Genomic DNA, 12690 nt, shown 5'->3' with positions numbered 1-12690 from the left:
GGTGGTAGTCCCTGTTCTCCTGTGGGTGGAAAAACACAGTTAAAGTCACAGAACAACTTGGTGCAACCTTGCTTGATGCACCCTCTGGGCTGACCACATGAAAATTCTTTGATTCCTGCAGCGCCAGCTTCAGACGTCGTGGAACCTTGTCCATATTGATGAGGCGCAGCTGTAACTTGTAGGTCTGTGAAGCAGTGAAGTTCTGGAAGATCATCTCAGATGGATAGGGCTGGAAAAGAGTCTGGTCCATATCCACCATAGTTACTTTGTGATGCGTAGTGCTGCTCATGTCAAGCAGCTCCAGGATCCTGGGTTTGTGCACCTCCTTGGTGTTTGCAAGACGTTCTTCTGTAGACTGTAACATCTCCTGGTTGTAAACAGATGGAATTACCCTTCTTGGCTTGTCTGTCTTCAGGACAGGTTTCATATTGTAAAACCAGGACATTTTCCCCTTTGCTTGTGTGCGACTCTGATTGTCAGTCATTTTAAAGGTATTTTTAGCAAAGGTAACATTCCATAAGAGAGTAAATGTTGGCTTAAATCTCTCTGAAATTCAGGCACAAGCTCCTTTGTCAACATTGTTAGAATCAAAATTCTTTCATGATGGAGGTGAAGTAACCATGACATCAAACTCTCTGATGCTGATGTAGATCAAAGGCAGCAGAAGGGCAAAGGGTGGAGAAGAATGGAGTAATGCAATTATTTATGGATAACAACTGCTGTAAAACACATAGGACTAACAAAAGAGTCACTGTGTGATGGCACCACTCTAACCCCCCTTGGTAACCTTTATACTTTTGTTATTGTGCCCCTCATCTTTCCCTTCAGATCCACAGTTTATAGCTACTTTTATAGAAAGAGCTATAATAAATATAAAATAGCATTATTAATATTTTTAGGAATTTTCTTCACAGGAAGCTTTTCCTAAGAGAAAACAAGACTTCTGTGAGATAGAGGCTAAAATGTGTTATATTAACATCAAATAGTTGTTTAAATTGTTTGGTGTTTGTGTGTAGATTGAAGCTGAATTGTATTAGTACCTAAACAAATAATTGTACACATTTATAAATTAAATTTTTCATTTGTAGATTTTTAGTTTTTTGTGTTTTGTAAGCCCCTGAACAATTATTTTTTTCAGTAACACTGAAATTTAATGTGTAATATATACCATAATCATGGTGAATAAGTGGTAGCTTGACAGTAGGTGTCCAAACTAACAGATCCAACTGAAAATGTATCCAGTAACATTATAAAATACAGCCTATCACTGGATAATAAAATAATTGAGAAATTGTAGTAAATATATAATATAGTACAGTGGTTCTCAAACTTGTTATATCAAGCACCACCTGTGAAAATATTGAGCTCTTGACATCATTGTCACCAACGTTAAGTACAGTGGTGTAAATAGACCAAGCAAAGTCAGCTACGGACTTTTCACAGATTTATTCCCAATAAAATAATCTACTGTCTCATCATCCTCCTGTTCTTCACATATACTTCAGATGCTGGTATAGTGAAATTAGATTAAGAGATGGAGTGAGAGATAAATTGTAATTATTAATATTCAATTTTTTTTTTATTATTAGTTTCATTTTCTATACACTCCGGTCAAAATTCCACAGCTTCAGTATTTCTTATTTTCATCCAAGTACCACCAGAGGACGCTCGCTCAACACACGTACCAGTTTGAGAACCATGGCTATAGTAAATATTAGCATAAAATAATGAAGTGATAAAATATGTTTCGATTTTGTTTGTTTTTCCCCAATAATGGCCATTTATTTGAACCACAAGTCTTTGTGTTAACATTTTACACACAAATCATTTGAGAAATGTAACCGTTATAATGTTTGCAGTGAGAAAAACTACGACAACATGGCGACGACGTTGACGTATGAGTCTGCACCCATGTTTAGCGTTTATGGTCAATATTGAAAGGTTTCGTAAGTCATTGGTGAATAGGACTAGCTCCGCACAATACGTTGTACGTCATTCCGGTCGCGCCTCCTGACTCCCGCTGAACCAATGAGATGCCTGGAAAACGACGCTGGCCCAATCAGTAGCCGCTCCTCTGTGTTTCCCAACATGGTTCCGCCCACCGCCGTACGTTCTCTTATTTTGGCGGCTGTGTGGAAAACATGGCGGAAAATTTGAAAGGTAACTAAAGAGGACTTTATATTTTATCGTCGCGTTGTCTGCAATTACGGTGTTGTTTCGGGTAGGTAGAGTTTCTTTCAAATACAACGAATACGCACGCTTTTGTGGCCTTTGAATTCACGTAACACGAAGAGCGCTGGAAGTGCGTATCACCGTAAGTGTCCGGAGCCAAGTTAGTTAGTCTTAAGTTCCTTTTCTGTTCAACGTAACCCCCTTTGTTAGCCACTGCTTTTCTCGCAGTGTATTCTTCCAGAATTACTGCTATTATTACGCTAGTTAAGGGTTGTTATGTCAGTTGTCTTATTTTGAAACCGCTGCGGTTTAGCGGGCAAAACTACTCGTGCAGTTTCACGCGCCATGCTGCGTCACATTAATGTTTAAATGGCAGTCTCCGCTGTATCAACGCCGTTGATTTCAGTTCACTGTGGTTTGTTATTTCGTCAACATCTTAACATGGAGACACGGTACGATCGACAACTTTAGTATGAATGAAGCAGCACTAAACTAAAGCAGGAAACGGCGAAGTGTAGACGAGCGTAAAAGAGAAAGGAGTAACAACAATACACTCCGACCACATTATTAGGAACACGGGACGCACAATAAAGTGACCGGCGTGGTCCTTTTGCTGCAGTCGATCATCGACTTTACGGTTTTAATGCTTTCTGAAAACCTGTCCAACATCATTATCACGATGAATATTTTGCATATCAGTTAATATCAATGATTATCATGTTAGATGATTAGCCATCTGTAAATACATAGATATTATACCTTGTACATATATTTGGGGTAAACATTACAATGATTATACGTGTTATACATAAAAGTGTGATTGTTCAATGGATAAATATATCGATGCACAGTATATTGAACTTTAAAAAAAAAGGTCATGAACAACTGTTTTGATCATCTAATCAGTTTGAGGTTTTATTAAACAACATCTAGCTGTCAGCATTCTAAATATATATAAGCAATGTAATTATAATTAGGGCTGAAACAATTTATTCATTATTAATCAGTTTGAGTTGTTTTTAAGGAATTAAAACAAATTGTCTGATTTTTCAGCTAAATATGTGAATGTTTTATGGGTTCGTGGCTCCATATAACAAGAAAACATTACAACTGAAAAATTTTGGTTTGTGGACAAAACGAGGCATTTGAGAATGTCATCATTTCAACGTTAATGAAACACTAATCGATATTTTTCAATATTTTCTGACTATTTATGAACAAAATTATTGCTTGATGTAGGTGGTAGCCAAGGAACAAATAGTTTTATTTTGGCGATGATCCAGATTAAAAAAAAAAAGTTTGTTATTTTCACTTAATGTAAAGTAATTTTGTGTATCATTTGTTAGTGTTAAATTCATATTTTATCAAATGGAAGAAAAAAAAACATGCACCCGTCACTGGCTGCAAGGATTTCCTAAGCTTGGCATTTGCCATTAGGAAGTACCATACAGGTCGTCCTTGAGTAAGGAAGCAGAGTTACCAGATTGAAAAATATATTTATTATTGAGATGAATTCCTCTTAATTGGTTTATATTGTTGTACCTATTCAGCATGAACAGGGCCACGTATTTAATATACTTCCTATAAGTATGTTTGTATGTATAATAGCTTTAAAATCAGCATTGTCAACATTATTTGGTCTTTGTAGCCTTAGACTATGACTATCATGTACTTGAGGCAAAGGCCTTGCTTTACAGAGGCCATCATCTTGTGCTGCCAGGTTTCTACAGCAGGCAGAGAATGCGTTTTGCCTCTTGAAGCAGGTGATTAGTGACATCCTCTCTGTTCTGTGAAGGCCACCATAGTTCCCTGAAGCGGTGAGGAGGAGTCCACTGTATGTTTCAGTCTGTCGTCTCACTACTAGAGTTTGCTGTAGTTTGTAGTTTGCTGTTTGACTCTGTAGTGGTTAAATGGAGTTGCTTTGTCAGATTGCAGTGTACCCTGTAAGATGTCCTGGGAAGGGCTGGAGGCCCAGTGTCGCACAGAGAGGATCCAGTGTGATCAGCTTGGCGTGAACAGAGCCAACGTCAATGATTATGAGGTCGAGTTTCTCTGCGACTACAAGAAGACCAAGGTAAAGTATTAAGTATCATAATGCATGACTGCTATTAAAATGGCTCTATTCATCTGTGGTAGATTCCAAGTTGTTATGCAACATTTTTATTACTGTACACTGATGTCTGCCCCTTATTTGTATTTAGACACGGTTATGTGAAGCTTACATCTTTGAATCAGCTGGAATTATCCAGTGTTTAATCTCAAACAGACAGCAGTGCAACATAAGTGATTAAAGAAATTGGGTTTTTTGATGTGTGAGGTACTGACATATGATAAGTGCTGACTATCTTGTGTGTCTCACCCACTTACAGAAACATGAGTTTATGTTGCTTTGTGTTTGCTCATTCCCCTCACCAAAGTCCATACTTAAAATCACTGATTTCACATCACCACACACAGGAGATTGCTGATTTACTGCTGCTTTCATCTCAATTTGAAACATGTTATTGTGGGACTTTTGTGTTTGAAATCCTTCATTTGAAATTATGTAAGAAACCCAAATTTAGCAAATGAGGCAAAAGTAGAGCAGCAGCCCCTGTGTTTCTGTGGGCTTAAAACACTGATTTCCTCTATGTACTTGGTGCATGGTTTATAATCTTATAAGGCTGTCTAATGAAGAAATAACGCAGGTATTGCAATATTGCAGATTTTATTTGATAAAGCTTTTGTTAAGTAGTCCATGCTCCTAAGTGAAACTCTGTGTTTCAGGTGGAGGAGTTCTACCTGGTAAAGTGGAAGTCATTTCCAGAGTCTGACAACACCTGGGAGCCCAAGAGAAACCTCAAATGCTCCAAACTGATGAAGCAGTTCCACCTGGACCTTGAAGAGGTGCTGAGAAGGCACAAGAGACGTTGTGTCCCTAAAAAACTGGATAGGGAAATTGCTTCATTCCTCACCCAGAAAGCCAAACTCCGCTTGAATCTGCAGCACTGGCAGGACCATTTAAATTTGACTCGCAACCATCCAGGCCGCATTTTTGTCACAAATGGAGTGGACCTTGAGGGGCCCCCTAAAAACTTCACCTACATCAACAACTATAAAGTAGGCCAGGGTATAGTGTTAAATGAGGTGGCTGTGGGTTGCGAGTGTAAGAACTGTGTAGAGGAGCCAGTAAATGGCTGCTGCCCCGGAGCCTCTTTGCATCGCATGGCTTACAACGATAAAGGCCAGGTCCGGATTCGACCAGGACAGCCAATATACGAGTGTAACTCCAGATGCAGCTGTAGCCCTGATTGTCTCAACAGAGTGGTGCAGAAGGGCATCCAGTTTGACCTGTGCATCTTTAAGACGGAGAACGGCCGAGGTTGGGGAGTTCGCTCATTACAACACATCAAAAAGAACACATTTGTCATGGAATACATTGGAGAGGTAAGAGCTCAGTTATTCTGTCCTCTCATTTTTAACGGTTTACCCTAATGCAACTTTCTAATTATGGAAGAGGCAGGTTTTGTTTGAGGTGACGTGGTCAGAATCGGTGTTTGGAGGAGTATAACTAACATTTGATAAATCTCTGCTTTGTTTATCTGCTCAGTGCTTCTCCATGACATCACATGAGGTGCAGGGTTGCTCCCCTCTGTGTAATAACATTTATTCTTACTCTGTAGTATGTGATGTGTCATTATTTTTCACATGTTGTCATGAAGGGCTGCTGCTATTAATCAGTCGCCATTTATATTGATAATCAATTAATCAGTTTTAGTGTTGTTTGTTTTACAAGTTATTTGAATATTTTTTATCATTTCGAGGTTTGGGGACCACTGATCAATGTTTTATAACATTTTCCGACATTTTAGGGACCAAAAAAAATCTCAATTAATCAAGAAAATAATTGACAAAATAAACAATTATGAAAAGTATGAATCCAGGAGCTTGAAAGAGACACATTAAGATGTTACAAATAATTTTGAATTAAATTAAAACATTGTCATATTTGATGTGATCATTTTTGTGTATCTTGTGAAACAGGAATCAGTCCAATACAATAATTGTACATATTTAAAATCTACTAAGCTGTTGACAACATATTTTATGTGCTGATCTATTTACCACCAAGGTATAACTATTAACTAAACATTAAAAAAAACATGAATATAGTATAATTATTTGACTTATTCTGTTAATGTTTATCACACAGTCTTGGAGAACTCGGAGCAAGTAAAAACTGACTTTTTTACTGTCAGTGTTTTGTTTTTTTTTAAATGTCGATTTTGTTGGCTATCAACACTATCACATAGAAAAATGATGTCTCTGACGGGGTGAAAACAAACGGAACCACAGAGATAAACCGAATTACCATCTATTACTGGGTATTTCTTTAGATTTTGTACTGGTGTGCTTTCGTTTTCCTGATAGTTCAGTGTTTATACCAAACATTTGTGCTGCGATTTTACCAATGGTGCTCCTTTGTTTAATAAAAAAAAAAAGGATTGTTATTGGTTGTGGCTTGGCTTGTGTGTGCTGGTACTGAAACTCCTAGTAAATGGTTTGTGGTTGTTTGCATTCGCTTTATTTTTTGTTGTAGTAAAAATAACCATGCATATTCCAGAAAACTGGTTCCAGTGATGTCCTGCAATGTTATGTTTCCCACAGATCATCACAACAGATGAAGCGGAGAGAAGAGGACATGTGTACGATCGACAAGGATCTACATACCTCTTTGACCTGGACTATGTGGAGGATGTGTACACAGTAGATGCCGCGCACCATGGCAACATCTCCCACTTTGTCAACCATAGCGTGAGTGACATAGCGTAAGACATAATAATACCTGTATAAACTTTCATTGAAAAGTGACAGCTAGTGGATGTGTTGACATACTGACTCCTTGTTGACAATGACTGCTTGTTTACTTTACTGCAACACAAACATGGCTGAATAGCTGGTAGGATGTGGGAGTGGTTGGTCTACTGCTGCCGTCTTCAGGCTTCTATGATGGACTTCGAACATCAACGCCACAAAATAATACAGTTAAACTTGCTGATGGAGGCAGCAGAACGCCACACTTCTTGTTTTCTGTGTAAAATCACATGTTTTTTTAACATGAAATCTGGTGCTGGGGAAAAGTGGGTTACAAAGTCACAAACTTCTGGTTCTAGTTAGAAAATGCTCTGTAGCAGCATGATGAGAAAGAAATGAGCAAGATGAGCTAGAAACTTGGGCGTCATGATTGATGACCAGTTGACCTTTACAGATAATGTTGCTTCTGTCGCACCGTCATGTCGTTTTGCACTATTCAATATAAGAAAAATCAGACCGTACCTAACTCAACAGGCTACACAGCTCCTAGTACAGGCTCTGGTCATCTCATGCGTTGACTACTGCAATGCCCTGCTAACGGGCCTCCCGACCTGTGCTGTGAAACCAGATGGTCCAGAACGTGGTGGTGCACCTGGTCTTCAATCAGCCTAAAAGGTCACCGCTCTGTTCATTGAGCTCCACTGGCTACCCTGAGCTGGCCTCATCAAATTCAAATCACTGATGCTAGCCTATAAAAGTGCTTCATGGATCTGCTCCCACCTACTTAAATTGCTCTCCTAAAGGCTTATGTTACTCCTTGACTACTCCGTTCGTCAAAGGATTGGCGTCTGGCGGTGCCAACACCACACACAAGACAATCCAGACTCTTTTCATGTGTAGTTCCATGCTGGTGGAATGACCTACCGAGTGCTACCAGAACAGGGGCGTCGCTGTCTATCTTCAAGAAGCTCTTGAAGACCCAGCTCTTCCAAGAGCATCTTTTGTCCTAGCACTTACCTTACCCCCTCCCTCTGCACTTGCATCCACTTCTGCACTCTCACCCTCTATCAGTCCACTGTTCCTATCTAGTGGAGTTCTTTCCAAGACTTCTATGTAGCTTATTCCTCTCTTGTAAGTAGCTTTAGATAAAAGCATCTACTAAATGCTTAAAGGAGACAAGTTTTTAAGAATGTGAACATACTGCGATCTTACATGTCCGGGAGCATGTGTGAACCATGTCCAGGCAATATATCAATATTTTAAACTTTGACTAGAGCTAAATCCAAACGATTACTCGATTAATCGAGAAAATGAACGACAGATTAATAGATTGTGAAAATAATTGTTATTTGCATCTCTAATCATGACGTGAGACAAGCTATGTCTTCGATTTTGGATATCGTCATGTCCTACGATAAGATATCTGTGAGCTTTCCTGGTTTTTAAGGCTGTGGAGTGGAAACTATGCTATTCATAATAATATTGCAATAATTGTAAAATCAGGATGAACTACTTTTAATGTCTCTAAAACATGCTGAAAGTTTTTTGCATCATCATCTTTTGTTGAAAAAGAGGTATTTTAAATAATTTAAGAAAAATAGTTTTTATTTTTATGTATAGTCTGAGTGTTTGTGAAAATCTCCTTACATAATATTGTGTTCCTTTTGCAGTGTAACCCTAACCTGCAGGTGTTCAACGTGTTCATTGACAACATTGACGAGAGGCTTCCGAGAATAGCTTTATTTTCAACTCGGGCTATTCGGGCGGGGGAAGAGCTCACCTTTGACTACAAAATGCAAAGTAAGTGTCATTAGTTAGGTTTCAATTAAAGAAATATTGCAAACTTTAAACGCATTTTCACAGATTTGTTAAAAGAACATTTGCATTCATCCCTTTCTCTCCGCTGCTGTTCATCGGGATATTATGAGGTAGTTTGTCAAGATAAGCAAGAGTTTGTGTCACCACAGAAGGATAACAATAATTAAAGAGCTTCAGTAGCTGTAAAGTACTATATATGCTGACATTCATTTTCAACTTTAGGACTAAACTGGCTTCAAACAGACTTTAGGGGACTGCTTCTGTGTGACCATTACGTTTTTAGTGGGGTAGTAAAGTTTCTTTTCACCAGTCGATAAGAGCTGTTTTTTGTATTCCAGTGGACCCGGTCGACACAGAAAGCACCAAAATGGACTCCAGTTTCAGTCAAGCAGGACTCCCCAGCTCGCCGAAGAAGAGGATTCGAGTGGAGTGTCGGTGTGGATCGGACACCTGTCGAAAATATCTCTTCTGATAAGGCGAAACTGGTATTGAAAAATGTGAAAGATTGTACAGTTTTTTTTGTTTTAAAGAAAGAAAAAAAAAATAATTAAAGTTTTTTTTTTTATGTACTTTTTTATATGAACGCTCAAAGCCACCATCAACATCTCTGCAGTTACTATGTAATACATTTTAGTTATTATAAATATATTCACCGTCCATTTTAAATAGCAAAAAAAAAAATAGCTTTTTTTTTTTCGACAAAAGATTAAGCATACATCATTTTAATAATATGATTATTTCTGTTTATGTCGCAGTTAAACAGCTTTTTCCAACAAGGAATCATAGAGTTTGGACACTGGTGGAAGCAGCAAACTTCTTGTGGTGGTTACCAACACTTAAGTTTCCCGTCAGAAAGTCAGTACATTTGTGTTACTCAAAATGGAGCCTCTCAAACACCAAACACCACAAAATCATACAGTTTACCTGATCAGTGGGAGGCAGCAGTGGATCAGCAGCTCCTGTGTTCTGTGGGATGTAAAATCGCTGGTTCTCTCAATGGATTCTAGTGCTGGGAAATGAGTAGTTTACCAAGTGAGACAAACTTCAGTTTTCAGCTGGAAAAAGCACAAGGCAAAGCCGTCAACATTATCCTGAGAAGCTCTGTTCTTAAGCAGGTGTATGTTTTATTTACTGTGGTTAAAATCAGTCCTGACACCTCCCCCTCTGAATTTGTGTTTGTAGTGAAGATAATGTGGATGAATTGTGAGTGTATGCGTCTGCCTGCCTGACTGCTGTGTCCTGGATCCTGTGTTTTCCCCCAGTGGTTGACTTAATGAGTCATTTCCTTTTTTCCATTTTGATCTATAAAATGTCAGTCTTGTCTTGTTTTGTCCACAAACCAAAATTATTAACTTGTAATGATTTCTTTGTTAGATTAAAGGAACCAGGGAATAGTCAATGTTCAATGTGGAGGATGTAGTGGCACCTAGTGGTGAAGTGGAATGGTTTTGGACATGTGGGAGGAAACTTTTCACGAAGCATGCAACTCTTTTTATCAATTGACCAAACAAAAATGAACGACAAAATCAAAATACATAAATTGCAAATAAAATATCGATTTAATCATTCAAAAATATTGTATTTTATGTTTGATAATACTCTTGAGTTTGCGCTTCCTCACCTGTTCTTTGTGCCGTGTTTTTTTTGTTGCTTGCTTCGTGAAAAGTGTTCTTTGAAAGTCTCGACACAAACTGTAGAACCCAGAGAAACCCGTCATACGCCGTCCACAGCTCTGTTGCCCATGTTTCCCCTTGTGTTTGTACTCATCCGAGTATTTCTATGGCTCCTGTCACTGTTGGAGGAAGTGGATTTACCATGTGATATTACACCTGACCAGTTGGTCAAACTGCAGGGACTGGTGAGAGCATTTTTGATGGACTGGTCCTTTTTTAAATGAGCTCTCCTCTTCCAGTGTAAATATGTTATGTTGGTCAATAGCTTATTGTTTTAACGTGTGTGTACATTTAAACATTTTTAGTTGTCAGTACTTGTTTTTATCAGTGTTTTAGAGGGGGAGGGAGAAGAAAAACAATGTAAATAAATGGTTATGGTGTTAACTGATGCTGCTGCTGTTGTTGTTTTTATTTCACTGTCAAGGCTTTTGACATGTTTTCCACTAGGTGGAGCTTCTTGAGCAGCTACAGTTAACTGCAACATACAGTGTGTTTCACTTTCACCTATTATTATAACATACAAAAACAAGAGTTTGGAGTGATATTTCATGATGTGGAGCAACTGCACTTTTTGCCTGTAATTTTAAATACTCCGCTTATGCATGTTTTTAAACTGAAAGAATATGTTTTACTGATGGTTTTCCAGTTTTAGAAGATTCAGAGTGATCGGCTTACTCTCGGGGCAGATTTGAGCTGGAGATCTTCACCATTGTGAGCCGAGTATTGGCTAATGGACAGAAGTTGAGACATCGCGGTGACAGAAGGAGAATCCTGTGAGTGAAAGTTTTAATCCACTTGTTGCCAAACTTGAAACAAGTTGTCGATTGATTTATATTTTTTACACTCGTGACAATAATAATGGTTCCCTTCAGGGGATGTGTGTTATTTGACCTTTTGCACAGCGCTATAAAACATGAAGGGAAATTTACTCTAAATACGTTAAAGGTCAGAGCCATTACAACTAATCACTAATTGTCATTACCGAAGCATGTATATTATTACTGAACCAGGTGCTCACTTAGAGGTTTATTAATTATTGAAACAATAATATTCTTGCTTTTAGTCTGTGTGAAGAACATGTAAGTTTTATTTCGACGTTGCCACATGACTTAAAAAAATATGCCTGGTGATCATTTAATATTGGAAAAAATGTATTTGATTTGAATGTGGTGTGAGACTTGTTGGATGAATTGTGTCAATACTATATATATACTAAGATCAACACTCACAATTACCTAAGGCCTCTATGTTTCAGAAGCAAATGACCTTCATTCTGCCTCCTTAATTTCATGATTTCGAATTTCGACACTCAGTCTGGTGCAGTTTGGTGTTTCTGGATGGAACCATCGTGGGGAGTCGCAATAAACCTTGCCTGTAGTAAAGCAACTGTTTAAAGTTGCCTGAAAGTGGGAGGCATCATCAAAGTGTGGCCTATTTCTGTGAATGAGTCTGGTAATTGGTCTTGTCCGCTGCTCAAAGCTCCTTGTGTGAGCATGTGTAGGCCACACCATTGTCCGCAGTGTCCTCAGGAGAGGCCTTGTCAGTTGTCTGCTCTGGACAATGTGGCGAGGGGTTGCTTTGGATTTGCTGGATTTGTGGAGGATCAGGACTTGATGAGCTCCGGTGAAAAGACACAGGTGGTTGATGTGACTGAAAGGTGAATAAGCCATATCGGCCAGATGGCCTGTGTCTGGGTCAAATGAAGCATGATGGTGCATTTAGGAACAGTTTAGAGAACTTGTGGCTCTTCGTAAGCGATGTGCTCTCCACTTCTGTTTGGAGATGGGAGGGAAAACAAATAAAAGGGTTTTACGTGACACTAAAAACATTCAGCTTTGTAAAGGAAATCGAAGGACTCTTGCAAAAAGACAGATGTTAAAGTATCTTAAAGCAACACTATGCAACTTTTAAAGACACTGCTGTGGAATCATTGATGGCTCACTGACCTGTTAACCTCTGTCCCTACACTTTAGAAGTATGGTGAGTGGGTAGTAACCCTGTGAAAGTTGTGGGACTTAAAAGGTGCAGGAGCACGAGTTTGTTCCGCTGGTTGTTAAAACGTTAAGTTTTTTATGTCCTGAGTTTGTGTGCTCCTCACATGAGCGCAGAGAGACACACTTGCTGATACCGACTAGTGTTTGATTGTGTCTATTGTGTTTTAAACCTGTATACAGAATAGTTGTAAGAAAACGGGGGCGCCCTCCCCCCCACTCTCTGAACTGTTCTGATTTAT

At 38.7% G+C, this 12690-nt stretch overlaps 1 protein-coding gene across 5 annotated transcripts; it reads left to right on the top strand.

The window, feature by feature from the left end:
- Positions 1-2073: 2073 nt before the first annotated feature.
- LOC131469286 (histone-lysine N-methyltransferase SUV39H1-like) lies at positions 2074-9452 on the top strand. 5 transcript variants are annotated; one of them, XR_009241784.1, is made up of 6 exons: positions 2074-2160; positions 4101-4246; positions 4939-5598; positions 6820-6980; positions 8637-8766; positions 9123-9262. XR_009241784.1 is itself a non-coding variant. In XM_058644281.1 (6 exons), exons 1-6 carry the CDS (start codon positions 2142-2144, stop codon positions 9254-9256), a joined length of 1236 nt encoding a protein of 411 aa, XP_058500264.1. In that variant the 5' UTR covers positions 2074-2141; the 3' UTR covers positions 9257-9452. The 5 variants fall into 5 exon arrangements, 4 of the variants coding, with proteins under 4 accessions (XP_058500264.1, XP_058500268.1, XP_058500265.1 ...); XM_058644281.1 differs by having other exon boundaries at positions 6820-6966; positions 9123-9452; XM_058644285.1 differs by lacking the exon at positions 2074-2160 and adding an exon at positions 2228-2314 and having other exon boundaries at positions 6820-6966; positions 9123-9452.
- The last annotated feature ends 3238 nt before the right edge of the window (positions 9453-12690 follow it).

Source organism: Solea solea, chromosome 11 (genome assembly GCF_958295425.1).
Source record: "Solea solea chromosome 11, fSolSol10.1, whole genome shotgun sequence".
NCBI lineage: Eukaryota > Metazoa > Chordata > Actinopteri > Pleuronectiformes > Soleidae > Solea > Solea solea.
This window is presented reverse-complemented; position numbering and strand designations above follow the sequence as displayed.

Bases quoted from the DNA above. Each gene is read 5' to 3' on its own strand.
- LOC131469286 (XM_058644281.1), top strand. The intron at 4,247-4,938 runs GTAAAGTATTAA...TCTGTGTTTCAG, and splicing joins GCGACTACAAGAAGACCAAG to GTGGAGGAGTTCTACCTGGT. The intron at 6,967-8,636 runs GTGAGTGACATA...TTCCTTTTGCAG, and splicing joins CCCACTTTGTCAACCATAGC to TGTAACCCTAACCTGCAGGT.